The 27775-nt window shown below is 38.3% G+C and overlaps 1 protein-coding gene, 1 non-coding gene and 1 pseudogene across 8 annotated transcripts in view; 1 reads left to right on the plus strand and 2 right to left on the minus strand.

Annotated features, from left to right (window-relative positions):
* ACACA (acetyl-CoA carboxylase alpha) overlaps positions 1 to 27775 on the plus strand; it is a 242740-nt gene that overhangs the window by 24768 nt on the left and 190197 nt on the right. For 3 of the 7 annotated variants that reach the window (XM_023522859.1, XM_023522860.1, XM_023522858.1), the window contains 2 exons: positions 23554 to 23600; positions 26477 to 26729. In XM_023522859.1, the coding sequence (XP_023378627.1) occupies positions 23554 to 23600; positions 26477 to 26729 (300 nt within the window). Of the gene's footprint in view, positions 1 to 13047; positions 13198 to 14337; positions 14477 to 23553; positions 23601 to 26476; positions 26730 to 27775 lie in introns of those variants that run through there. The other 4 variants (XM_011379397.2, XM_011379396.2, XM_011379398.2 and 1 more) reach the window with 4 other exon arrangements.
* On the minus strand, positions 4774 to 5770 carry LOC105304994 (annotated as a pseudogene).
* On the minus strand, positions 27127 to 27245 carry LOC111731282. The gene has a single exon (XR_002777055.1). It is a non-coding gene; the product is annotated as a 5S ribosomal RNA (ribosomal RNA).

Genomic DNA, 27775 nt, shown 5'->3' on the forward strand with positions numbered 1-27775 from the left:
TGGCTATGTGAAAGAAGATTCCAGAGGCAGACACTCTGATAATGATGTAAAGGGAGTTTGATTCAAGGGACTTTCCATGAAGGAGTTCATGATCTCTGATCAAATCATTATTTAAATGTTACCATGTTGCTCGACATTTTAATTCAGGTTGAAATCTGGGGAAATCGAGCATCAATGGAAATGTTAGTGGGAAAACAAAAAGGAAAGAGATGTCAGCAAAGGACAATGTGTTGCCTGAAATGTGAAAGAGGAGAGGAAGTACTGAACATCCAGCCATAATGCCTTTCATTCTTTTATTCAGCAAATATTTATTGTCGGCCTACTGTGTGTCAGACACTATTCTAGCAGAGAGCAAGACCAAGTCTATGTTCATATGAAAAGATGGGAAGCAGTCAATAAACATGCAAAGGACTAATAATAAACAACATACAGATACATATGCAAGATAGTTAAAGATTGTAATCATTGTGGAGAAGCAACAAACAGGTGATGAGGTAAAGGATCATTGGCAGAGGCTACTTTAAGTAGGGTGGTCAGAGAAGACTTCTCTCAACTAAGAAAACCAAGAGCATGGATGTCATAGAAGCCAAGAGAGTATTTCAAGGAAGGAATGATCAGTTGGTCAAATGCTGAGAAGTGTGTGTAATGAGGACAGAATGTCCACTGCACTTGGCAATCTTGTAAGAGCTGTTCCAGTAGAGAGGTAGAAGTAGGAGAAAGCCGAGAGGGAATTGGAGGTGAAGACATGTGGATAATCTTTTCAAGATATTTTGCTAAGTAAGGGAGCAGAGAAGAGAGGCCAACTGAGTAGAAGGAACATAAATGCCTCAAGTCTTTCTTGGTCCAGAGCAGTACTATCTTGTTCCTTTTTCCCTGCTACAGTTGTCTGATTCTCTTGGCAGGGCAGGTGGGTAGGGCACATGGTTTCTGCTTACTATTACCTTAACATGATTACATGATTCTCTGCTTCTTTATGGTATAAAACACTTCCCCACTGCCACTTTATTTAAGAATTTTGGTATTTTAGTTCCTAGATGCCATGTTATAATGTTGCCACATTGGAGCAGAGGTAGGAAAGGATCTGAAGGCTCGTTCGCTGTTCTCATTCTACATCACAAGGTGGCAGAAGAGTTCACTCTTCCCAAAGAGACCTTGTGTTTAGACAAAGATAAAGTGGAGGTGTTTTCTTTTATTACCTCTCAGACCCTTTTATTTTTCTTTGCATTTCAAAGGCCCAAAAGTCAGCCTCCATGTTGGAGCAGCCTTACTGTGGGGTACAAAGAAGTGGGAGAGCTACATTAATGAGTCAAAATAAGTAACAGTAGAGAAATAGACCTAGAACTGTTTCTCTACTACTATATATTTGGTTTCTAAGTGGAGGAAAGGATCTCTTTCCTGATCTCCTTTTCCCACAACAAAAATTCCAATTTAGGAGGAAAAGAACTATAACGTACGTAAATCTTATGGTGTGTGCAGATGAGAGATATGACTGTGGAAGAATCAGAGGAAACTAGGACTGACTGAATGATCAGGGTAGATCTGTGGGAAGAGCACTTGACAAGAAGACAGGAGGCTCACCTAGGTTCTAGATTAGACTGAATCACTTTGAGTAAGTTACTTAAGTTCTCTGGTCTCTGTTTCGGTTTCTTTAATGAGATGGTTAGACAAGATGGTTTCGAAGACTTCTTCCAGCTCTAAAATTATTTTAATACCACACTCTGCTACTCTTTATTTTAAGGGCATATGCTTTTTATTTGTTTGCTTGGGTTTATTTTAAGTTTTTTTTTTATTGTGGAATATAGCATATATATAGGAGAGTATATAGAATATAGTATATGTTAAATAATAAGAACCAATGATAGTAATAACATGAACACCACATAACCCTCACCCAAAATAAGAAATTGAACATTGCCAGTATCTTAGAAGCTCTTTGTATGTCTGTTCTTCTGATCACATTCCTTTTCCTCCTCCCAATCATTATTTTCTCATACTTTTTTAAAATTGTGAACTATATATTACTAAAAATATTTTTTTAGTTTTGCCTGCTTTTGAATTTATATAAATGAATGGATTATACTCTATGTAGTATTTATATTTTAAATTTATTTTTCAATTACAGTTGATATGCAATATTATATTAGTATCACATGTATAACATATTGATTAGACATTTCTATACCTTATGAAGTAATCACCCCAATAAGTCTAGTGCCCATCTCACACCATACATAATTATTACAATATTATTGACTATATTCTCTGTTCTGTACTTTACATCCCCATGACTATTTTTGTAACTGGCAATTTATATTTCTTAATCCCTTTCACTCTTTTTACCCAATCCCCCCAATACCGTTCTATCTCGCATTCATCAGTTTATTCTCTGTATCTATGAGTTTGTTTCTGTTTTGTTTGTTCATTTGTTTTTTAGATTACACATATAAATGAAATCATACGTTATTTGTCTTTGTCTGAATTATTTCACTTAGCATAATACCCTCTAGGTCCATCTATGTTGTCACAAATGGCAAGATTTTATTCTTTTTTCTGGCTTGTGTATGTATACCACATCTTTTCCATTTTCCTATTGATAGACACCGAGATTGCTTCAATATCTTGGCTATTATAAATAATGCTGCAGTGAACATAGAGTGCATACATCTTTTTGAATTAGTGTTTTCAGTTCCTTCAGATAAATAACTAGAAGTTGAATTGTTGGGCCATATAGTAGTTCTATTTTTTAATTTTTTGAGGAGCTGCCATACATAATGGCTGCACCAATTTACAATCCCACCAACAGTGTACAAGGGTTCCCTTTTCTCCACATCCTCACCAATACTTGTTTGTTGATTTATTAATGATAGTCATTCTGATGAGTGTGAGGTGATATCTCATTGTGGTTTTAATTTGCATTTCTTTGATAATTAGTGATGTCGAACATCTTTTCAGACCCTATGTATTTTATTTTATTTTATTGGAAAAAATGAAGTTTATTGATTTTTAAATTGTAAATAGTCATTACAAAGAGTTTTTTTAAAAACAACTTTGCACAAAGAAAACTAGAAAGCAATGGTAGTGACCAGCAAGAAGGATAATTATTACATTCATCTTAATGTATGTCTGCCAGTTCTGTTTGCATTAACAATGGAAAACTCTAAATCTGGGATCCGGAATCTCAAATCTGCCATAGAATGTCTTGAGATGGGCACAGGGAGGTCAAAGGGTTTCTCCCCCATCCCCCTTTAGAAGCTATATATATAAAAAGTTGTTTTCCTCCTGTACTGTCACAGAACTTCTATATACATTCTCAGTTCTAGTTGGGAAAGGCCTAAAGAGAAAGAAACTCAATTTTCGGTCCAACCAAAGGGGAAAAATTTCTAAAATAAATAGTCCAACAGTTTCTTTGCATTTTTTAAAATAAATTTTTCATTTTTAAAATAAAATAACTAAATAAGTGTAAAGTTACAAAAATAATTTTACAATGTAAAATTACACAGAAGAATAATATATTAGAACTGGAAAACAGGAAAGGACACATCGCAAAATATTGAGATGTATATGAAGATCATAATTTGACATTAAAGAATATATTCTATGGATTTATCATCTTGATAAATATAAACAAAATTAACAAAAAACATAAAAGCATAGTTTGGCAATAAATATGTTTTGACAAATTAAATGAGCTTTTTTATATTGATGTGCAGTGACAAGCAAAACTTGCTCTCCAATTTCTGAAAGTTATATGAAGTTTAAAACCCAGGAGAGAAAGCATGACATGAATGTTCTAAGGAGAGACCTATGGTATTCTAGAGCAAAAACCATTAAAGCTACTTCTATGGGAAATCGTTTTACACAGATACTGTATGTGGAATGAATACCAATGAACTATCACTCCTTACATGTTTCTTTTTTTTTAGCTTTTTTTCTTTTCTTTTTTTTTTAGATGTCTCATATGAACTAGGGAACTTTAGCCCCAAAATCAAGCCTCTCATAGTCCATCTAGCTTTCCTTTCCTTCCCACTTACAAAAAAAAAAGAAAAAAGAAAAGAAATTAAATCACAAAGTTCTGCTTATATCACATTCTTCATCCACTTTTTCGGTTTTCCTTCCTGTAGACCTACACCAACCCAGGCAAGACTCATCAAGAGGTTCAGTGCGGGAAGAAAAAGGTTTTGAATGTCAAGATAGGTTCCCCGCAAAACCTAGGTTTGGCAACAACTCTCCAAAGGGGTATGGTATAGGGTGGTACTGGGAAAAGGAGAGAAAATGTGTAGGAGACTGAATAAGGGAAGGTACAGTTAGTTGTATGGCCAGTGGAGGGAGCTACTGGTCTTGCTCCCCTGGGGCAGAAGCTCCAGAACGCCCACAGGTGCCCTCTGGCGCTGAAGAAGCAATGTAGTCACTGTGACAAAGTTAGATTACAAGGCACTAAGTACCTTCTGTAAACTGTTACTGCTTTTTCTTTTGTGATTTCGCTCTTAAGGCTTAAGCAGACAAAAAGGCATCTACTGAAAGATATGGGACTTGTCTGTTATGCATGGTAAGTGGGCTATAAACTCAAGGAGGGGGACTCCAGTTAGAGGGTGAAAAGGGGGGAGAGGGAGAGGCACTATAAGGTTCTGAGAGAAATGGGTCAAGCTTGACATTGTTAACATAGGGGTTGTAGGGTAGGGAGGTGAAGGTAGGGGATGTGAGTATGGGGTGGATGATAGTGTGGAGTGGGCAGGGGGTCCCTCCCTATCCTGGTTTAGTCATTTTACATGGAAATCAGCTGAAAATGGGCAGGCATCTTGAGTTGTCTAAGGTGGGGGAGTCTGAGCCACTGGCTGCTGCAGAAGCTGCTCAGGTAGCCCTCCTGGTTTGAGAGAGAATCCTGAGGGCTGGGGGGTATGGGGGGAGAGTCAAACATGCGAGCGGACTCGGACATGGGTCGGAAGAGGAAGGTGATCCGGGAGCCACCCCCGGGAAGCCTCATGCTGGGGGCAAAGAGGCTCAGCCGATCTTGGCTGGAGAAGGCAAAGGGGTTATTGGTACAAGCGGGCAGGGTTGGGGAGACCAGGAAGTTATCGGCATTCAGGATGGTGGGGTGGGGTGATGGACATGCGGCTGTTCAGCAGCCCCGGGACAGCGGTGGTGGCGGCAGCACTGCGAAACCCAGCAAAGCTAGAGCCATGCAGGAGGCGGGAACAGTTAGCCGATAGGTCCCGGGCCCTCGGGATGGCCACTTCCGAAGCTCCTCGGCGTTTTGGGTGAAGTGGCAGTGGGGCCTATATAGGCAAAAGCCGATGGTGTGGAAGGTGCGGCACAGCTCCATCTGGTACTTGGGGTGGCGAGTCAGGCTTCGGAATTCATGGATGTCATGCGCGAACTGGCACTCGTCCCCGCACTTACAGGCGCCATTCTCGAGGAGGCGGCATAGCTGCTGCTTGTAGTGGCTGGAGTTGACCTGACCACTCCCCAGCCGCTTCTATATGGGCAGCAGCCGCTAGCCCCTTTCAGAGAAAAAGTGGCTTCGGAAGTGGCTATCCTGAGAGCTCAGAGCTGGGGCCAGCTCGCCCTTGAATTGCTAATTCTGGTGGAACTTGGAGCTGGGCAGGGTGACCGATTGCTTCCGGAGGAAGTCCCCACAGGTAGGGGTGCCCACTACCTTACTGTCCAGCAGGAAGCCTCCCTGCACTGGGCCTATTGTAATTGAACATCTTGTTACCCTTGTATAAAACTTCTCTCAAGTGTTAGGTGGTGGCAGACACGAGGATAGTGGACGTCAGTGCTCGCACTGGGCAGGGACAAGGATTTGGTGTGTCAGGAAAGTCCCAGTGTGGGGAAAGCACAGCCTCTGCTCTGGGTTCAGGTGTCCCACGTGCCTGCTTCTGGCACCCCTTGCCTTTCAGACCCTATGGATTTTAAAGCAAGCACAAAGTGAATACTTCTCTCTTTGTAGCCTCTCTCAGTCACTACCCACCACCCTAACCATTTTTCAGATTTTTACCATCATAAATGAGTTTTGCCTATTTTTGAACTTTATATAACATACTTTTGTCTGGCTTTTTTTCTTCTTCTTAACATTATGTCTAAAATTCATCCTTTCGTTTCATGTAGCAATAGTTTGTTCATTCTCATTGCTTTATACTATTTCATTATATGAATGTACCATAATTTCTTTATGCATTTTACTGCTGAGAGACATTGGGTTATTTCCAGTTTGGGGCCATAATGAACAATGGTCCTGGGGAACATTTGAAAGTTTCTCCAGAGTATAAATCCAGAAATGGAAGCTGGGTTATAGCATATGCAGGATATGTTCTGCTTTATTAATTAATGCCAAACTGTTTTCTAAGAAGTGTCCCCATTTACACTCCAATCTGCAGTATATGAAAGTTCCTGTTGTTCCACATCCTTGTCTAAGCGGCCAGAGTCTTTTCAGTGTGGCACAATCATGGGACTGAACAGGGCCAGGCATACCCTCACAGTGCCAACCCTTCAGTTGGTTCTCAGAAGCTCAGGCCACAGTCACCTCTGTTTATTTGCTCTCTCCAAGTAAAGGTAGAGGATTCAGATTATCCCTAGGTCCCTGACCACACACTCTATTACCTTGGGAATATTGGCCCAGGATAGAGTGGGTGGTAAATTTAATAACACGGTCATTCCTGAATCAAGTGAGCATCCATAGAATATTTTGTTCCTGTACTGAACACTAGTAGGAAATGGAGAGAGGCACAGAGAGAAAGGGGGAAGTAATATTTTCAATTTGCCTACTGTGTTCCAAGCTTTGTGTTAGAAACTTTACATTTTGATTATAACATTTAGTCCAAAACACAACTTTGCAAAGTAGATATTATACCTCAGTTTTATAGAAAAGGAAACTGAGGCTCAGAAAGGGGGTCATTTGCTCAAGGGCACAGAGCTAATTAGTGACAGTCAGGATTTAAAGCCTGGTCTATCTGATTAAAGAGTTGGAGCTCTTTGCAATACAGAACACAGAGAAGGCAATGTTCCTGCTGCTCTCGAGGTATCTGGCTTAGACTGCCAATACCAAGAATCAGTTCTTTTCAGTTCTCCTTGCCTGTATTCACCCCCAAAACTATGCTATTCAAATAACTATGGCTATCTCAGTCATTTATTTAAACTACATTTTATTTTTATTTATTTTTGGTTTCCTATATCCTTCTTTTTTATTTTTGTTAAGAAAATGTGGCACATCAGCATAGCAGGTCTACTGATTCACAAGACTTGTGTTAGGGAAATAGCTTTCTACCTGCAGGGCTAGTATTCTAGCCAGACACGAGATTAAAAAGAAAGATAGGGACATTGTGAACTCTTCCTATAACATAGGAAAACTTTAAGACTGACGATTAAAAGGATAAAAGGAAGTTGAGCAGTGGCTCAGTTTTCCTTGAAAAAAGTAAAGGCTCTATGAAAATGATTAATGTTGTATTTTATTATGTATTGTGTTTCATAGATAAAAATAACAATGGAGAGGGAGGGTATTTGGAGTAGACAGGTGGAGGCCCAAACATGTAGCAGGAAAAAACTTAGTCTGAAATAGGAGTAATGAAGACACTAGAGAAGTCTGAAGAGAAGGTGAGGACAGGAGCAGAAAGTGAACTTACCAGAATCCCCAGACTGGGTAGGACAAGGAGTCATGTTGTCCATTTTCCTGCCTTTAGGTAAAAGGGCACTTTCTCTAGGTATTTAGTTGTGAGGTGTGTTGGACTTAGGAAGATTAAAAAAAAAAAAAAAGGTATTGGAGATGTTGTAGAAGAAGCGTTTCACCTAAGATTTAGTGACTGCCAAATATAGATAGTATAGATAGGGACTGGAAGTGTTCATTATTAGATAATAAGGCGTTTCACCTAAGATTTAGTGACTGCCAAATATAGATAGTATAGATAGGGACTGGAAGTGTTCATTATTAGATAATAGGAAAGGAGAGAGAACTGAAACGCCTTGTGAAAACCCAAGTGTCCATGTGAAAACATCGTGGTGGACCTCCACTATGAACTCTGTCCTTTCTTGTGCAATTCTACCTTTCATCATCAGGACTGAAAAAGTGGCCTCCCCGAGGACATTTTCTGACCTCATGGTATGAAGTTCCCAGGCTCTTAGCTCTGGATGAACTTGAATGGTTGACTGGAGCAAAGGAACATAGTGTTCAGATAAAGGCCTCTGTGTCTTGTTTTTCTCTGTCTCATGACTGGAGCCACAATTCTCATCAGTGAACTGATTTTCTTGATGAAGTCTGTCCATCTTTAAAGCAGCTAAGTGTTCTACTTAGAATACTTTGCCTCCTAGAGGTGATGTGAAGATGGATAAGCAGACATCAGGAGCAGTGTGGCCTCTCAGGTACAGAGCTAATCTTTATTTCAGTCAATGAAGCACTTACTAATAGCCATACCTAGCCCTACTCTAAGAGTTATAGAGGACAGTACCAAACTATAAGAAATGCTTGCTAGCTTTCAGATTCTTAAAGTTAACTGGAGATAAAACCAACATACACACAAAAAATTAGAGCCTAATAAATGCAGAACTGTGTGGTGGTGACCAGATTGCTACAGGAATTCAGAGGAGAGACAGATCAGTAGAAGCTGGAGAAGTAAAGAGATCTTAGAGAACAGGGGACTTCCAAGGACTAGAAAGATTCAGAAAGTTAGAAGGGAGGAAGGACGAGTTTGTCAGCATAAACAAAGGTAAGAATAAGCATGGCAAGAATTAGAAGCCAGATTAGAGTGTATGTTATATATTGGGGACCAGTAGGAAATAACATCCCAGTATTTCCTCTGTCCTCTGTCCTAAAGGTTGATCACTGACCTTGCTACTTAAGGAATTTGGAAATATGTCAGCCACCAGGACAAGGGGCTCTTCATTGTTCCATTTTTTATTACGGCACTTTCTTCCCTCTCTTGGTCACTTCTGGTCTGACCTGATAATACTTTCCTATCTTGGAAGGGCAAGTGTAGGAAGCATTGCTGTTTATCGAGAGACACTAGCAGCAAAGAGAGGAACAATAAGAATAAACCCTAAACTATTGTTCTCAAACTTGAGGGTGAATAATTACTGCTCAAAAAAGAGTCTGAAGTGAGGCTGGGAATCTGCATTTTAAACAAGCACCTAGTGATTCTGTCTCAGGGGCTCTGGTGGAACAGACTTTTAGAAACACTGCCATAAAGTAGAATAGACAATAAAGTGCCCATGTGGCCTGGACAGTGATACACATACTATTTATATATTTCTGGGCTGACTCATTTTAGAGAATTTATCCTCTCCCATTTATGGCTCTTATAAAATTCACATGGCTTATCATCTAAGGAGCAAGATATATACACTCTGTTTTCGTGTTTAGTTTTGTATTTCCCACTAGACTGTAATCACCTTAAAGATAGGGACCCCTCAGACTTTTCTTTTTTTCCCCACAATAGGGTGAAAGACCATCTTTTCTTTTCTCAATTTTTTAAAAATTTATTTTCAATTATAGTGATACACAATATTAGAGATCATCTTTAAGATTGGAAGATAGCTGTAATGTTCAGGATAAATACTTGATACCTTTACACGACCGTCTTGAAAAACCTGTGAGTGCCAATATGGCCTGGACAGTGACACACATACTATTTATGTATTTCTGGGCTTATTCATTTTTGAGAATTTATCCTCTCCTATCTATGGCTCTTATAAAATTTACATGGCTTATCATCTAAGGAGCAAAGCATAGATACTCTGTTTTGGTGTTTAGTTTGATATTTGGAACCTTGTATTAGTTTTCTAGGGCTCCCATAATAAAGTACCACAGACTGGGTGGCTTAAACCAGCAGTCCCCAACGTTTTTGGCATAGGGACCAGTTCCATGGAAGGCAATTTTTCTATGGACCAGGTGTTGGAGGGATAGTTTCAGGATGATTCAAGCGCATTACATTTCTGTTATTATTACATTGTAACATATGATGAAATAATTATACAACTCACCGTAATGCAGAATCAGATGCCACCAGATACAGCTGTACAATTGAAATACATCAACTCACTTGCCACTACAAAGCCTGCCACCAGATGCAACTTAATTGCCTTTTGCCACTCACCGATAGGATTTTGATATGAGTCTGCAAGCAGTTGATTTATTATGGTCTCTGTGTAGTCAAACCTCTCTGCTAATATTAATCTGTATTTGCAGCAGCTTCCCAGTACTAGCATCACCTCCTCAGCTCCACCTCAGATCATCAGGCATTAGATTTTCATAAAGAATGCACAACCTAGATCCTTTGCATGCACAGTTCACAATAGAGTTCGTGCTCCTATAAGAATCTAATGCCTGATGATCTGAGGTGGAGCTGAGGAGCGGCTGGAAATATAAATGAAGCTTCCACTTGCTTGCATGCCACTCACATCATGCTGTGGGCCCTGGTTCCTAACAGGCCACAGACCACTACCAGTCAGTGGCCCAGGGGTTGGTGGTCCCTGGCTTAAACAACAGAAATTTATTTCTTCACAGTTCTGGAGGCTGTAAGTCCAATATCAAGGTGTCAGCAGAGTTCGTTTCTTCTGAAGCTTCTCTTTTTGGCTTATAGATGGCTGTCTTCTCCAGCATAAGAGCCACAATTCTGGCAAATGCTCTATCAATTTGTGATTCACAGATGGTCTTTCCTCTGTGTTTCTAATCCTAATCTCCTCTTTTTATAAGGACACCAGTCATTTGGAATTAAGGCCCACCCTAATGACATCATTTTAATTTCCCCTTTAAAGATCGTATCTCTAAATATATTCACATTGTGAGATAGTGGGGGTTAGGACTTAAACATATGAATTTTGGGACACAATTCAGCTCATTATAGCCGTCTAGTTTCACCTTCTAGAAATGTTCTACTCACTCCCTTCTCTTCCACCTGTTAGTCTCGTATAGTAAGTTCTCTCCACCCTTTGCTTCTTACAGACATAATGGCTGTGTGGCAAGAACTCATGGAACTGCTGTAAAGAGCCTATAGCAGGTTGTGGCATGTACCAAATAACACAACACTTACAAGTTATTGAAATTCTAAGTGTATCATCTTAAAGACACAGCTCTCGTCCCATTCTCTGCCCATTTATCTTAACATTTGATGATAATAATTAGATTATTCAATCCTCTGTAAGTGGTCTTGGTGTGTCCTAACTCATCCTTCATTTTCTTTTATAAGGTCTTTCCTTGGGTAGTTCTTTAGGGAGTTTAATTACTTCAAACATTCAGTGAGGTCAAAATCAGGACATGTAAGGTCTTGCTGAAGTTTCACATAAGGACAGTTTTTGAGGATAACCTCCTGGTTTTGCAGTGCTTCTAAGGCTGATAAACAGCAAAAACCATTAAGAAGAACTCTTGAGGTTAGAGTTCCTATTACTTAATAGAAACTGGAAAAGGTAAATGAAAAATAAAAAGAGGTAACATCAAGAATTTTAGTCCTTTCCAAAGTCACTTTCTTCAGGTCAGTTCAGAGAGCACTATTAGGGAGAGGTAAAACTTCCCTCTTCCCAGGCCTATTTTTTTTTTTTTTCATTCTGCCAAATCAAACATCTTGTTAAATCAGGAAGTTGTGTCTAATTAAGTTCTGATTTCCTATCTTTGTTCAACTGACAGATACATCCAATGACAGAAATGACAGAAACAGCTATTGTGAAATGTGAGTCACTGCTCTGTAAAGTCGACATCTTTCCAAATTTGTTTCTAGTCCCTATTATCTTAGGTTGATAAACTCTTGGAGAAGCCACCACCTAGTGGTATTATGAGGGCTCCTAGATGAATATTGTTTCTTATTGACCAGTATTCCTATCTTTCTGTCTCTACTTCCACCCCAAAACTTATAACCTCAGGTGTGTATTTCTACTCTATAAAGTATTCTACTCTACTCTACTCTGTTTGCCCTCTTGCATAGAATTTCCCACCAAATCACATCCTCTGTATCTCTCTTGGCCTTTAGCACAAGCTTGTGTAAGGATCAGAAAGGACTCTGGGTGCTCCAGCAAATCCTTGGAAGGGATTAAACTCACTCCAGTCTTCCGAAGTGCAATTTTCTCCTATTCTCTTTTTCTCTTGCCCAGTAGTTGTATTATGTGTTGGGACTCTTTCCAATTCCTATTTATTTTCAACACACAGCCACCGTGCAAGTCTTGCTGTGAAATAACTGGCAAAACTGGAGAAATTTGTTGGCTTCTTCTCAAAGCCTTAGTGTAACCACAGTGGCAGTTGCGAGGCACGCTCCAATCCAAGCAGTCAGCAATATACTGCCATCTATTTTCCGTGTTCAGGGCAGGCAGAAAAGACTGTTGTGCTTTGGCACTCTGCCCTTCTTACTGAGCTTCATTTACTGAGGCTTCCTCTCAATACTCCAGGATCCAGCATCTCAGATTCCTCTGAGGAGGGCTGTTTTGGGTCTGAGGACCAAGCCAAGGGAGGCTGGTTATGTTGTTTCAGAATACGGGTCAGTAACCCTGCACTAACTTAGAAATCAGCCTGTGTAATCCTGAGCAATTCACAGATGCAGTACCCACCTCTTCAGGGCGTTAGGACTGAACACGAAAAGGTCCTTACGAGGCCCGCACACCAACTATCCTACACAGTCCTTCTTGGTTCTGGGCTCTCGTTACACACAAGCTGGCCCCGGACGCCTCTTTCTCCGATGGGAGGTGCATGCAAGGCCATTTCTCCCACTCCCATGTTCACCAGGAGGGGGAGCCGGCCGGCTAGCCCTGCAACCACCTCGGCAGAAAGAGCGGTGAAGGCCAGGACGGGAGCGCCACGACCCGCCGGAACCCGCCCGCCCTCTTGCCGCTTGGTCGGGAATGGCAGAGCGGCGCTCGGACCATCCGCATCGCCTCACGTTGCCCCGCCCCGCGCCGCTCTCCCATTGGCTGTCGCCTGGCCCTCGCGGCCCGTGCCTTGCCTCTCTGCCTGCCAGACCGCGCCACAGCCCTGAGCGGGGTCGGAGGTGAACGGCCTCGAGTAACCCCGGACATAGTCACCTCATGGGGCTTGCCCGCTGAGGTGGGAGGCAGGGGCGGGGCGTGGGTGGGCTGGCTCCCTTGAAGCCCCGCCCCTTCCCCGTGTGCTGGGCCGGCCCGGGGCTGCGCGCCTGTCAGCCATCGTCGGAGCTCCCGGCATCTCCTCCCGCCCTGCACCACCTCCGCGCAGGGGCTCCGGGACCGCGGGACCGCAGACGTCGCCGCCTGGAGGTGAGGGCCGCCTCAGAGTCTGTGATCTGGGACCCGGAGAGGATGGGGCCTGGGGAGGGGCGGCGGCAGCAGGGGGCCGGCTCCCATCTTCCGCCCGCACGCGGCCCGGGCTCCATCCAGTCCCGACCAGGTGCCAGGCAGCCCAACCCTCCCTGCAGCCCCGGGTCCTCGAGTTCCCCTCTGGAGAGATGTGGAGGGGCCTAAGGTCTCTGGAGGTGGAAGCTCAGACACCAGAACTAGGAATACAGCTCAGGGCCTCTAGGAAGGGGCTGGGATGTCTGCCTGGAGCTCGCCCCTCCACTCCTCCCGCCCCAACCTCGGCGTGGTCAGATTCCTTCCTCTGGTCTCTCCAATGCGACCTTGCGCTCGGGAGAGAGAGAAGACCCACGTGGGAAGGTTATGTTAAGGGTTGGGTCCAGTTGCATTGAAGTCTTCTAACTCTCTCTTGCAGAGTGAAGTGTGGGGAGCAGAGACCCGGGCTTCTTTTGCTCTCGCTGTGTCTTTTTTAACATGGTGGGAGCAAGGGCCAGTTCTAGCTCTTAGAGTTTTATTTCGTTTTCTCTTGGGGACGTAGTAAAATTTATGTGCCTGTTGTTACTCTCTACTTTCCGTTTGCCATACTGATCAAGGGAAGCTGTTGGAGAGAGGACGTCGGAAGGTGAAGTGAGGCTAATGATTTCAGAGGGAAATGTGAGTCAAGGTCCTGCCCGGGTCAGCGCCAACATTATTTTTGGATTTGGACACGGGAAAGTAGACACTCGTGGACACTTGCAATCAGCTCTAAATACCAGGGACTCCATGTAGGCCTGCGGGTTTTATAGAAACATATAAGAATATAGCTGCTCCGGTAGGGGAAATACTTTAATTTCAGATATTTTTGTTTTGGGGTTTAAATTTAAGACTGAAACCAAAAGACCCTAGAACTTAATGATTGATTTCATTTCTACTTAAGCAGTTTCTGTAATTTCCCAGTGAGTGGAATAAACCTAATAACTTGGTCCTCAGTCTCAGAAGTTGGTCCTTTTAATCTCGCTTTTTTTTTTTTTTTTAATTTCCATTCATTTTTCTCTCCCAGCCCCATAGTGCAGGTTGAGAAGCATGCTTACTTTCATTACATGGTTTCTTCTTCCTGGGTGGTAGGAATTCTCTGACTTGTCTCTTCTTGGTGGGAATGCCTTGGATGTCTGTGATGAGGATTTCCGTGCTGCCTTTTTGACAGGCACTTTTAAGGAAAGCATTGTGGTCTAACATAGAACAGGACAGCAACAGCCGTGTCCAGGTAGGTGCCTGCTTGTTAAAAAGTAGCAAGTCTCCCCACTTCTTTTGCCTCATTTTCCTCATTTCTAATAATAGGAGGACTGTTGTGAATCCAAGAATAATTAACAAGCATTGTAAAGTGGGCATATGAAAAATGTCAAAGGCAAAATATTAACCTGTGTTGCAGAAGTTTTGTTTTGGATTTATCAGTGCAGAATAGAAATATATCAAGCATAAGATTTAATTGTTTTTGAAATGTGAGGAAAGTTTGGGAAATGATGGCATTTGGCTTAGTGAACTTATAGTTCAAATAATGACTAGGTTATATCAAAGAACTGGCAGTTTGAAAGAAAGCCAGCCTCAGAACTCCCTCATCTGATACTGACTTCTCTAAAGTACAGGTTCAGGTGTAGATCAGTATGTAAAATTCTATTTCCTTTTCAGTCAATAACTAGGAATTTTTTTTTTTTTTTTACCTGTCACATAGACTGGTTTAATAGGTCTGGGGCTAGTATTTTTCTTAAAAATTTTTTTTAAAAAATTAATATCCTAATAGTCTTGGTTAAAGAAATAAATTAAAATAAAAATTGTTGGAACAATACATTGAAATTTAGTATTTCCAATTGGAGGAATCTTTTTACAATTTGGGAAAAATGGTTGGTATATCGGTACCTAACATGTTCTTAAAGATTAATAATAATAGCTATACATTAAGCATCTTTCCAAACTCTTAAAACAATAAGATTATGAAGATGCGAATGAACACTAAAGACTCATTGGCCCCCAAAATTTATTTAACTTTTGAGGTAACATAACATTTTTAAAGGAAGTATTCATTTATCTACTTTAACAGATTATTGCTTAACTAGTTTTTTGTTTCATTAATTTTACAATTTAGTGGGTATTCACTACTTGAATCTAATGATTATGTGAAGATGCTATTAGATAAGAAACTGATAGTGTCATAAGGACATTGCATTTACACAAGGACTATGAAACTGATTGATAGGGCAGAGGTTCTTAGGAGTACCAATCAATCTTAGTATGTATGCACAAATGAGACAATTCTCTTGTTACCGATTTGTTATTTATTCAAGCTATCATAAAGTCATCTAGTCTGAGGATATTTAAGGAAGCAAGTCAAAAGTGGCTTCAACAAGTGATATTAAGCGCTTTACCCAAAGGTTGATGGTCCCAATTGGTTTGGCCTTCCAATGATGTTTTTTGGGACGTAGGCTCATACCATCCTTTCAGCATGCCATACCCCCCTCCTTTATAAGGAACCATAGTAATGTTTATCATATGACAACAGGAATTGAAATTGCATGGTAGTACTAGTTATAAAGCTATTATCCCAGAGAGAATAAATTTGTATAAATGATTTTCACTTTTGAAATGATAACACAAAGTTTGAAAATTCTAAATGAATTTATGGAGTTAAATTTGAAAAGCATACTCAGTTTTGGAGAATCTTTTTCAGGAAATTTCATAAAGTTTCATTTATGAATACTTGGCTACCTCCTATGATAGAAATAGTGAGTGCACTCACTAATGAAGTACCTAAAAATTACCTTCTGTTTTTGTAGACAAATCTGTCCTTAGCTATATAAATTGATACACATATTTATGTATGTATTCACAAGTTGGGGGCGTAGTAGGTTGATAGGAGCTTGATTAGTTTTTAATTTTGATAATAGTAATATCAGTAGATTAGCACCAAGAGGATAGATAGCTGGGTTGTTTGTATTTTGCATGTCAGCATTTAATGGTATTCTTGGCTCCGACAAAGCAAGAATTTAGTGGAATTTTTAGAATGTACTTTAGGAATTTTATACTCCAATTTTCCACTTAATTTGAAACTATTTTATCTGATACTCCATTGAAAACTTCCAGCTATAAGCAGTTCATCTGATCTAATGCATCTTGGGGCAGCTAATTTTTGAGAGTTCTTCGTTTTTTTCAACTTAAAACTCTCCTTAAAACCACATAAGATTTTGTAACTCCAAGAGGATTAGGAATTTCTGCTTTAACCTGTAAATTTCTCCAGTTTTATTTCTCTGCTAGGTAGCATAAAGTACAATGCCTTAAAACATCCAAAGGACTTGGGAGCAAAAAAACCCAAGTAATATTCTTCAAAGAGGAAATTGTTCTTATCTGTAAGACTCTTTAGAAGGTAGCTGACACACCTGAATCATAGTTCTAGCTTTTTTTAAAAGCTGTTCTATGAAATAAGTTTGAGCAAGAATTGATTCATAATTCCAAAGCTTTTTGAATTCACAAAATGACTTTTTACCTGGAGGCCTCTTAATGTATCTAGGGAGTAATATTTGAAGTAAACCTATGGTTCATGTTTTGTAACTCAAATGTTCATTAGAATTCCTATGAAACACAGCCTGCAAAAGCCTAGTCTTTACACAGCATTATGAGGTGTTGGGGGTGGTAGATCTAAAACACTTGGAAGAGATAATAACTTTTCCAACTTCATTGAGGAGATAACAGAGTCAATTACACATATTAATAAATAAGTGAATGACATGCTAGTTGTCTACTTAAATGCTCAGGCAGATATGAGATAAGGAGTCAGAATGGCATAGAATTAATTAGGTAAAGCTTTTTATTAAACTTATTTAAAATCTTCAGTTGCTAGTACATAAGTAATACATCCACATAGTTCAAAATTTTAAATGTACAAAAGCATATACAGTGTTATTCTCTGCCCTAACTTTGTCTTGCAGCCATCTAGTTTCCTTCACCAGAGGCAGGCAATATTATTAATTTCTTATTATAATTTCTTGATAGTAGTGATAGTAATTTAAATTTAAAGTTATTGATTTCTTAATTATTATCAGATTATATTCATATTCAAACAAATGCTCATATATTCTCCTTCTGCCAATTTTTTATACATATTATACATACTTTACACACTATTCTTTATCTTTGGTTTCTTCGTTATGAAATGAACTTTTTACATTTTTATTTTCATCAAAGTTATGCATGCACATAGTTTAAAAAGTCCTATTGTTCCACAAAGTTTGTTACAATAAAACAGCAGTCCCTAGCCCCTTCATACTTTCATTTATTGTAGTTGATATATTTGTTATTATACCCTTTTGTCTGTAAATAACATACTCATTTTCCTACATCTTGATTTTTCATTGGGAAGCATTACCTATTGATGTCCTACTGTGGAAGATGAGGATTTGGTTCTTTCCTTACCCTCACTGTCCACCTTTGCCTTTTCCACCCATGCAGCCAACTACAGTAATCAAAACAGTGTGGTACTGGAATAAAGACATATATAGACCAATGAAATAGAATAGAAAACCCAGAAATAAACCCTTGTATATATAATCAAATGATATTTGACAAGAGTACTAAGACCATTTAAAGACAGCCTTTCCAATAAATGTGCTTAAAGAACTGGATCTCCACATGCAAACATACGAATATACAAAAATGTATACCATTATGTCTTTAAATATTCTCTCTGCTCCTTCTTTCTCTTCCTCCTGAGAGTCTCACACTGCATATATTGGTATGTGTGATGGTGTCTCACAGATTCCTTAATCTCTGTTCACTTTCCTTCAATCTTATTTTCTTTCTGTTTCTCTGACTTGATAATTTCCATGTCCTGTCTTAACATTCCTTAATTCTTTCTTCTGCTTGCTCAAATCTGCCTTTGAATCCGCTATTGAATTTTTCATTTCAGTTATTATACTTTTTCAGCTCCAGAATTTCTTTTTGGTTTCTTTTTATGTTTTCTATTTCTTTAATGATATTTTCATTTTGTTCTGATATTCTTTTCTTGACTTTCTCCACTTCTTTCTTTAGTTCTTTGACTATCTTTTAGACAGTTGTTTTAACATCTTTGTCTAGTATATGTGCCATCATATTTTTTAGGAACAATTTTTTCCTTTGAATAGGCCATACTTTCCTGTTTCTTTGTATGCCTTGTGATATTTTGTTGAAATCTGGACATTTGAATCTAATAATGTAACTGTAGAAATCAGATTCTCTTCCTTTCCAGAGTTTGATATTTTTTATTGTTCTTTTGGTTTTTTGACTGTTTTAGGCTGTCTCTTATTTAGGGTCAACCTGAGGTATAAAGTTAAGGTCATAGGTCTTTTCTGAGTCTTTCTCTGGGCATACTCAGTCACTTTCTAATTTTTCCCTGTATATGCAGTTTTTTAATGTACTAGTGTTTTGTGTCTGGCTCTCAAAAGGGGAAAAAGAGGAAAATGAAGGGGATAAAAGGGCACTGGTCCTGTAAGTTCCCTAGAAGTCACTTCAGTTGAAGGGGGAGGGACTTGCAACACTGGGAAAGGTGCAACAATAAAGGCTGCTTGCCTCTTGGTCTGTACCTCTTTGATCAGAAGCAGCAGTTAGAGCACAGATCCCCAGTATTTGGAGGACAGGGTTGTTTTTGCTCACTCTGGCTTCTGCAGTCTGTATGCAGGAGCTCCAGGAGCATGTGCACAATTGTCTGCCATGTGGCTGGGGTTGGGGGATGGATAGCTGCTACTGTGCTAAGAAATGGTATTGACTCTAATAAATTAAAATTAATCTTCAAAGTCTTCCCCTGAAGATGCAAGCCTTCAGTAGATTTCAGAGGTCCAAAATAGTTACATGAGGCAGATTCTTCCAGTGTAATTGTTCTCTAGGTGGGGAGACAGATTCCTAGTACTTCCAACTCCATTATCTTCCCTGAATCCTCTCCTGTAAAGTTTTTAAGACCACAAGAATATCTTGTTTTTGCATAACCTTTTATCCGACAGTTTTAACATACATTCGTGATCCTTGCCTATATCAATTATTGCATTGGTGTTTGTAAAATAAAATCTATTTTCTAATTTATTCTGGGAGGTAATTATTTTGAGGTCTTGCTGTCTGAAAATATTTTTATCCTATTCTCACAGTTGATCAATAATTGATTGGGTCTAGAATTTTAGACTAGAAATAATTTTCCTTCAGAATTTCGAAGGCGTTCTTTCATTACTTTCAAGCTTCCTGTGTTATTGCTCATAAGTCTGAAGGGCATTCTGATTCTTGATCCTTTGTACATGATCTTTTTTTTTCCCCTCTCTGGAAGCTTGTGGATCTTTTCTTTGTCTTCAGTTTTTGAAATTTCAGTGATGCCGCTTGGTGTTTGTCAGTTTTTATTCATTGTAGTATGTTCTTGGTGGGCCTTCTTAATCTGATAATCATGCCTGTTAGTCTTGGGAAGTTTATTGAATTATTACATTAATTGTATCTTACCCTCTATTCCTGTTCTCACTTTCGGGAGCTCCTGTTATTCATATATTGTACCTTCTAAACAGGTTGTCTAATATTACTATCTTTTCTCTCCTACTGTTCATCTCTTTGTCTTATTATTTATGAAAGATTTTTCTCAACTTTATCATCTAACCCTTGTAGTGTGTGTTTTAATTGCTGTGATCATATTTTTAACTTCTAACAACTCTTTCTTGTTCTTTAGATGTTTCTCTTAAAATATACTGTTGTGTTTCATGTATGTAATATCTTCTTTTAGCTCTCAGGATGATAGTTCTTTAAAATTAAAACTTTTTTACTGTCTGAACATTTTGGAGATTCTGTGATTTAAACTGTATTAATTCTAAGTTTACCACAGATGGCTTATGATTCATTTTTCTTGGGCTTGCATAGTCATTTATTACTCTTCCACCTGCTTTCCAAGAAAATTATCTTACTGTTTTCTTCCCTGACTTTTTTTGGTGGGTTTTTTTTTTTTTGATTCTGTGATTTAAACTGTATTAATTCTAAGTTTACCACAGATGGCTTATGATTCATTTTTCTTGGGCTTGCATAGTCATTTATCACTCTTCCACCTGCTTTCCAAGAAAATTATCTTACTGTTTTCTTCCCTGATTTTTTTGGTGGGTTTTTTTTTTTTTGTGGGTTATGCTTTAAAAAAATTTTTTTTAACTTTTATTTTAATGGGATTTCAGGCAGGAGCAAAAGTGGATAACCATCTTTATCCTTAAGTTTGGCAAACTGCCTTTAATGAATCCTTGAAAGATACAGAAGCTTGCACCAGCTTCATCCTTGAAAAATATTCTTATCTCCGGACTGAGATATGAAGAATAGGACAGACAATTATACCTTGTTATTCTCTTTGACAACTATACCCTAAAGAAATATACTCCTATTTTACAAAAAAAATTAAAGTCTCCAGTTGACTCTTGAAGGAAATGACCTCAAACTGCAGCTATTCAGATCTAGTATTTGTCATAAATCATCATATTCTACCTTCTGGGTCTTTATTCAATGGCTCCTATGTGGAATGCTCCTTCCTCTCCCTCCTTGCTTATCTCCTCGGTACTTCATTGCTAATATCATCTCACAAGTTTTCCTTGATCCCTGTCCTCGCCATTACCACCTCTAAATTTAGATAAAGTACCCTCGTGTTTCCATACCTAGCAATTATACTACTGTAATTGTTTATTTAGGTGTCTTTAGCCACTTGGCCAGGGACCAACTCTTATTTATCTTTAAATATACATCATTCATCTCTCTATTTGGAACACAAGTTCTCATTATCTTAAAATTTAAAACTTGCAAAAAAATAAAAAACGCAGCTTAAAAAAAAAAACTATAACTCTCTTGTGGATACTGGATTAATACCGGAATCCATTTAAAGTTCATTAATAAAATTACAAAAGTGAAAAAAGGCAAATTCAGTGATTCTTTTTGAAAAAATTTAAATGAGGCTGCTATGGCTTAAAAGGGAAGGATGTGTTGTATTAGCTTGGATACTTATATCAGTGGCTATAAAAACTAATTACTGACTTTTATTAGAACTTGGAAAATAGTGTCATTTAAGTTCAAGGAGAATGTGTTAACTACACTTAGTAAAACTGTTCTATTTTATTTAGAAAAATATCTGAACAAAATGCATGTTGACTCTTGTATAAGTGCATTAGCTATAATCAGCTTTACCCCATTTTCAGGAACATAGGATACAGTTTGGGAGCTTTCTGCAAATATTTTCAGAAGTGTCCAAATAAAAGTTCAAGAACACATATAATTTTTAAAATAAAAGAAAATTTGACATTGCCAAAAATTCGATATAATGAAGAAAATTTTTATTTAGATAAGCAGAATATCCTACAGCTGTATCTGGGGAAAGGCCTGGTTTAGGGAGTAGTAAGACAGCAGCTATATAAGCCCTCCCCAGAGAGTCAACTCCATGAGAGAGGTCTTACCTAATTCATGGCAAGGCCTCAGAGACCCCAAACTCGTAAGCAAACAAGATTTTGTGTGAAGGTGAATTTTTGTTAGGAAAAGGTCCATAGCTTTGATCAGATTTCTGATAGTGTCGACCTAGGAAAGTTGTGAGAACCATTAGTTTAGGCACTTAACTCACTGTGCTTGCTCTGTGGTAGGGCATAAAGTGGAGGGGGCAGGAGAACGAGGATTAATTGTGGCTTTAAGACTTTTGACACAACTCAATAAGATGTTGACATCATAGAGTATATATCGCTGATAAAAAAATTTACCAAACAATATTTATTCTTATAAAGTATGGTACACTCTTAACATTTTCTATTTTATTTCATTTTTAAAATGTTGATCAGGACCCACTAAATTTTATTTCATTTTTAAAATGTTGATCAGGACCCACTATTTCTTACTATTCTGCTTGGTGGTAACCCATAGTTTGAAAAACTGTGGTCTGGTGCATCATAGTTTACAAAATCTTTTCATATACTCTCGGTCCTCACAGCAGTCCCACGAGGTACATATGATCTTTTTATCTTTACAGATCAAGAGGCACAGAGACTTGTTCAATACTTCATATAGTCAGAGTTTGCTCTTGGGTCTGAGGCTTTGACTCTAGCTCTGCTGCACCTTTAGTTACATCTGATCCGAACTACAGTTGACCCTTGAACAGTGTGGAGTTTGCGGTGACAACCGCCCACCCCTCCCACTGCCCCCCCGCTGCAGTCAGAAATCCACATATAACTTTTGATTTCCCAAAAACTCAACTAATAGCCTACTGTTGACTAGAAGCCTTACTGATGACATAAACAGTCAATTAACACATATTTTGTATATTTTATATACTATATTCTTACAACAGAGAAAAGAAAATGTTATTAAGAAAATGATAAAGAAGAGAAAATACACTTAGAGTACTCATTGAAAAACATCCATGTATAGGTGGACCCGAGCAGTTCAGACCCATGTCAATTAAGAGTCAACTGTACTTTCTTTTTTCTTCCTTTTCTCACCTTCTTCCCTACTATAGTTGTAGGGAATAATACTAGCTCGACTACATAATTGGGTAAATCCTAATTCCCCAGTTAACATACCTGCAGTGTCCTCAGTCTTGTCGCTTTTCATTCAGGGTCCTCTCTTAGAAGTTCTGGATTTCCCTCTCTGTGTAATAGAGGTTCTTCCTGTTTTCTTCCACACTCTTGACCTGTGTCTAAGAACCTGTGAATTTAATATTCAGATGTCCGGGTCTCCAGCAGAGATTCTGATTTAGTAGATCTGGGATGGAATTTAAACATACTATATGTTTTTAAAAAGCTCCACAGGTGATTGTTATATAGAGTCAAAGTTTAGAATTTATACCCTGGATACGTTTAAATTGTTGGGCCTAGAAGGAAACCCAGGGGACTTAATATAATGGGAGATTTGTCCTCTCCCTGCCTTTGTGGGTGAGTATAACCATTTGGAAGCATAATCAGAGCCTGACTGAGTTGTAGGGAATCTAGTGGTTCTCTTTTCTCCACTGCCTTCTTTTTGATGAATATTGGAAATCAGGGTTGGAATGTGTTCATCTAAGTATGCAATTAGAAAAGACACATTGTGATATAGTAAGCTTGGATTAATGTTTAATACTTTTCATGAATAATAAAGTCTTGAATATATAATACTTTTGATTTATAGATTTGAACAGATAATAGTTAACTGAACTTTATGCTTCAAGTTAAATAATAGATTTGACTAGAAAAATGATACTTTATGAGTATTATTAGTTTTTCTAGTATGCTGAACAAAATAGTTATTGATAAAAGTTGAATTTCTTTAATAAAAACACTTCAAATCTCTCTCTCTCTCTCTTTCTAGTTCTTTTTGGAAGTGGATATCTGCTCAGACAGTAAGAATTACAAGAGGTCAGTTACAAATAATGCTCCTTCATGTTTTCAGTGTGATAAAAATTTTATATTCACGTGCTAAAATAATAAACTGTAGGCTTTTATTAAAAGTGCCTTTCACAAAAGAATATAGGCAGATTTAGGGAGAATAACGTGAGTGAACAAGTGTTACAGTGGTAGTATTCCAGCACCTTTTCTCTAACTCAGGACTAGAATCAATGAAAGTAGGACAAGCTGCGGAGTAGCTTCTAGAGTGTCTGGACAGCTTCTCAGTGATTTTCCATATGTGACCTCTCTTCTAGTGGTTTGTAGGCTTGTTCCTGGGATACCATTCAGTAGAGTTGCTGGTTGGTGGTCAGGCTCTTTAGCTGTTGACACTGAGCTGCTTCCAATATTTGCAGTCCTCTAGGGAAGGCTGCCTTCCTGTTCTTAGCTAGGAAAGAAAAATTTGAAATTGACCTTTTGGAGCCCTTTCTTTATTAGTTAATCCTTTCTTTTCCTTCTCCCATAGAATCCAAGAAATGCTTCTTTCTCATGAATTTTACTTTTTAGTGTAGTCACCTGATTTCAGTCAGACTGTAATCTGGACTCTGCCCCGGAGTGCCTTACTTATTTCTCCTGTGAAGAAGGTAGTCATTATTTTCTGTTAGTTGAAATGGAATTTTTTTTGATCTGCTATTATTTTTAAACTTGATTATTCACTGCTCTAAAATGTGAAAGAAGCAGCTTTTTTGCTGCCGTACTTTTTGGTATCAGAATGGTCAGTCTCCTTCCCTTCCTTCGCTTCCTCCTCTTCTTTTTTTTCTTCTCTCTTTAGTTGATTTGGTTTTCTTTTAGAGTTCTGGGATGAACTTTATAAAATTGAAGACAGTTGAAAAAAATTTTTAAGAAACTTAATATTCCAAGGAAGAAGTATATAGCAAATTTAGATGTCAAGTTTTTTTTCTATTGCACGGTACTCTTATATTTGGTTCTAGTTTTAAAAATAAAAATTAGCTTAAGTAATAATGTCCAAGTCACTTTTAGGAAATGTCTGTAGGTATTTTTTAGCATTCCTGGCAATTTGTTATTACTGTTTTATTCTTCTAGCACAGTGGTTCTCAAACTTTAGGACTTGATAAAATATAGATTATTGGGCTCCAACCTGTAGGTTCTGATACACTTAGTTTGTTTGTCGTAGGGCCCCAAAATTTGTACTTTTAACAAATTCCCAGATGATACTGCTCCTGGTCTGGGAATCACCCTTTGAGAACCACTATTCTAGCTTTACAAATATTGTTTTGTTTTTATAAATGAATAAGCTCTGCTTCACAAATTACACAAAAATAATGGTGCATGTATAATTTTAAGATGTTTAGTAGTGATTCCTAATCATTTTTAAATCTTAATATTTTGTTGTTATGTCATAGAACACTGCTCTCTACCTACTTTCATACCTCAAAGTGGTTTCCAGCATGTAAAATTAATTAATAATAAATCTCTTATTATCTATTGATATACTGTCTCAGAGCACCTCAGGATCAGAATTGGGAATCATTACTTTCTGAATTAAAATTATTGGTTAGGCTACAAGCTGTTTAATACTAAGTTGATGTATAGTTTTGAAGTTTTTTAAAAAGGATTTTTGGAATAACAGAATAAATATTATTTCATTTACTTTTGGTTTTTACTGTTGTGGGCTTTGAACTATTTTGGTCATTGTTAATTAGTTTGCTAGTGATTGACAATATCTGATCCTGACTAGGATTAGGTACCTCCATTATTTGAATTTTAGATTTTAATTTGATAGTAGTTTCACTTTCTCCCTATCTGTCAGCATGTTAGAGCCAAAAGTAGACATTTTGGAGTGACTTTTTGACAGATGTAATTTAAGAAAAACTCATGGGATAAGTAAAGATTTTTTTTTTAATTAAAAAATACCCATCTGGAGTTTGCTTTTTTTAATTTTAAGAAGGAAATGGGAAGCAGATCACAAAAATGGGCTTCTTGTCCTTCAATAGAGGATCGTATCTCAGAGTCTAAATTGGTTGCTTGGGCTTGGACTCTATGGGACCCTGCTAACTCTGGAAGCCTTTGACATGTAAAATTGGCAAAGCCTTGGGGAAAATACTGTCACCAAATCATCTTTGAAGTAGCTTTGATAATGAGACTTTTAAAATATTTTATTTGCTTAAAAATAAAGTTGAGAGTGAATTCATAATTTGTAATTTATGAGAGCCTTTGGCATATGTTCGACATCTTCATTTTGATCTACCCTTTGATGTGATGTATCATTTGATTTTTTTTCCCCCGTGGAGTTTGCTTTGAAGTACACTGTGTGTGTGTACGTGTATATACTCATACATATATAGTATATCCATTGTGTAGTATATGTGTGTGTGTGTATATATATGTATATAAACATTTTATATTTTTATATAAAAATGCACTTAATAAAATCAAAGCCTCTCACAATATAGTGTTTGGAACTAGATGATAGTTACATAGTTTACTCTAAACACCAAGTTTCAGATGAACACCTCTCTTCCCAAACCCTTACCCTGTGTTCCTTCCAATACTAACAACCAAGGTTATAATATTAAAACAAGCAGCTTTCACATACTGGAAAGATTTCTCCATTGATCATAATTATCTCTTGGATGTCGCCAAATTGATAGAGTCTTTTGAGAGATTTCTTTGAGGAAAGTGGTTTTAATTTTTTAGGCAGAATTACCACGATCATGATTTTCCTCCCTTGTAGAAAACAAAGGCCTGATACAGAAGAGCCAAGGAAACTAGTTCTCAAACTCTGCCTTGCTTCCAAGTACAAGCTGTGGCGTATTAGGTATAACCTGTGGCTATTCTAGATGTGAGTTATTATCCATAACCTGTGTTTCTCTTCATTTTCTGCCTAGCTCTGAGAGCTCATTTTGAAGGAATAATGGATGAACCATCCCCCTTGGCCAAAACTCTAGAGCTGAACCAGCACTCCAGATTCATTATTGGTTCTGTGTCTGAAGATAACTCAGAAGATGAGATCAGCAACCTGGTGAAGCTAGACCTACTGGAGGAAAAGGAGGGCTCTCTGTCACCAGCTTCTGTCAGCTCAGATGCACTCTCTGATTTAGGGATCTCTAGCCTACAGGATGGCTTGGCCTTACATGTGAGGTAAGAAAGAGAAGTTTATAGTGTTTTACTTATTTGATCTGCCCTACTGGTTTCAGTTATTTTGTTCTGAAAAGAGCAAGAATAATTTTACCCAAGATTGCTTCACCTTTTTTTATGTCACTGGTCTTAAAGTTTTGATGAGTATGTGGAAAATGATGTATTTTGTCTGGAGTATAGGTTTTGAAAGTGCCTTTTCCTAAATTTTTCTCTCAACTTTTTCTGATTCTTTCTACATACTAGGTCTTTTGCTGAGACCTAGAGAGTAAGAGGTTGAAGAATTTTAGTCTTCGTACTACTTCAACTACCATTGTTGTAACTATCTTGGTGATTGATAGGACTTTCGCAGGGGTGGGCAAATTTATGGTAATTTTTCTTTTTCTTTTTTTTTTTTTTTTTACGCCTACAGCACCTGGTCTTCCTAGGTGGTCTCCCATCCAAGTACTAACCAGGCCCGACCCTGCTTAGCTTCCGAGATCAGACAGGATCGGGCTTGTTCAGGGTGGCATGGCTGTAGACTGGTAATCTTTCTTTGAACTGCTTCATCATGTCAAGAAATTATATTCTATTTTTGGAAGGGCCAGCCCTCAATAAAGAGCTCTGGTAGGAACAAAGGGTTGTCACAGAGCTCTCTGTTTTCTCTAGAACCACAGTTCTTTATATGTAATTGAGAATGTCAGTAAAAGTCACACTGGATTATTCTATTTGTTGATGTTTGATTATACAACCAGTGTGTGATATACTAATCTTTGGTCATTTGCTTTGCATTTTTGGGGTTAAAGGTTCTGGATTAGTGGTTCTTGGTTTTCACTGTACATCAGAATCATTTGGGGAGCCTCAAGAAATTAGCCCCATTACCATAGATTCTGATTCATTTGATATTAGCTTGGCTTGGAGCTTTTTTTAAAGCTATGCAGATGATTCTAATATATTGCTAAGGTTAAGATTATAGGTCTAGCCTAGATGAACATAAGTTTGGGTGGCTATTGCTGCTGTTATTATCTTGGTGCTTCTGTTATTAATGGATCATAAAATAATTCAGCTCCTTT

The sequence above is a fragment of the Pteropus vampyrus genome, unplaced genomic scaffold (genome assembly GCF_000151845.1).
Source record: "Pteropus vampyrus isolate Shadow unplaced genomic scaffold, Pvam_2.0 Scaffold358, whole genome shotgun sequence".
Classification (NCBI taxonomy): domain Eukaryota; kingdom Metazoa; phylum Chordata; class Mammalia; order Chiroptera; family Pteropodidae; genus Pteropus; species Pteropus vampyrus.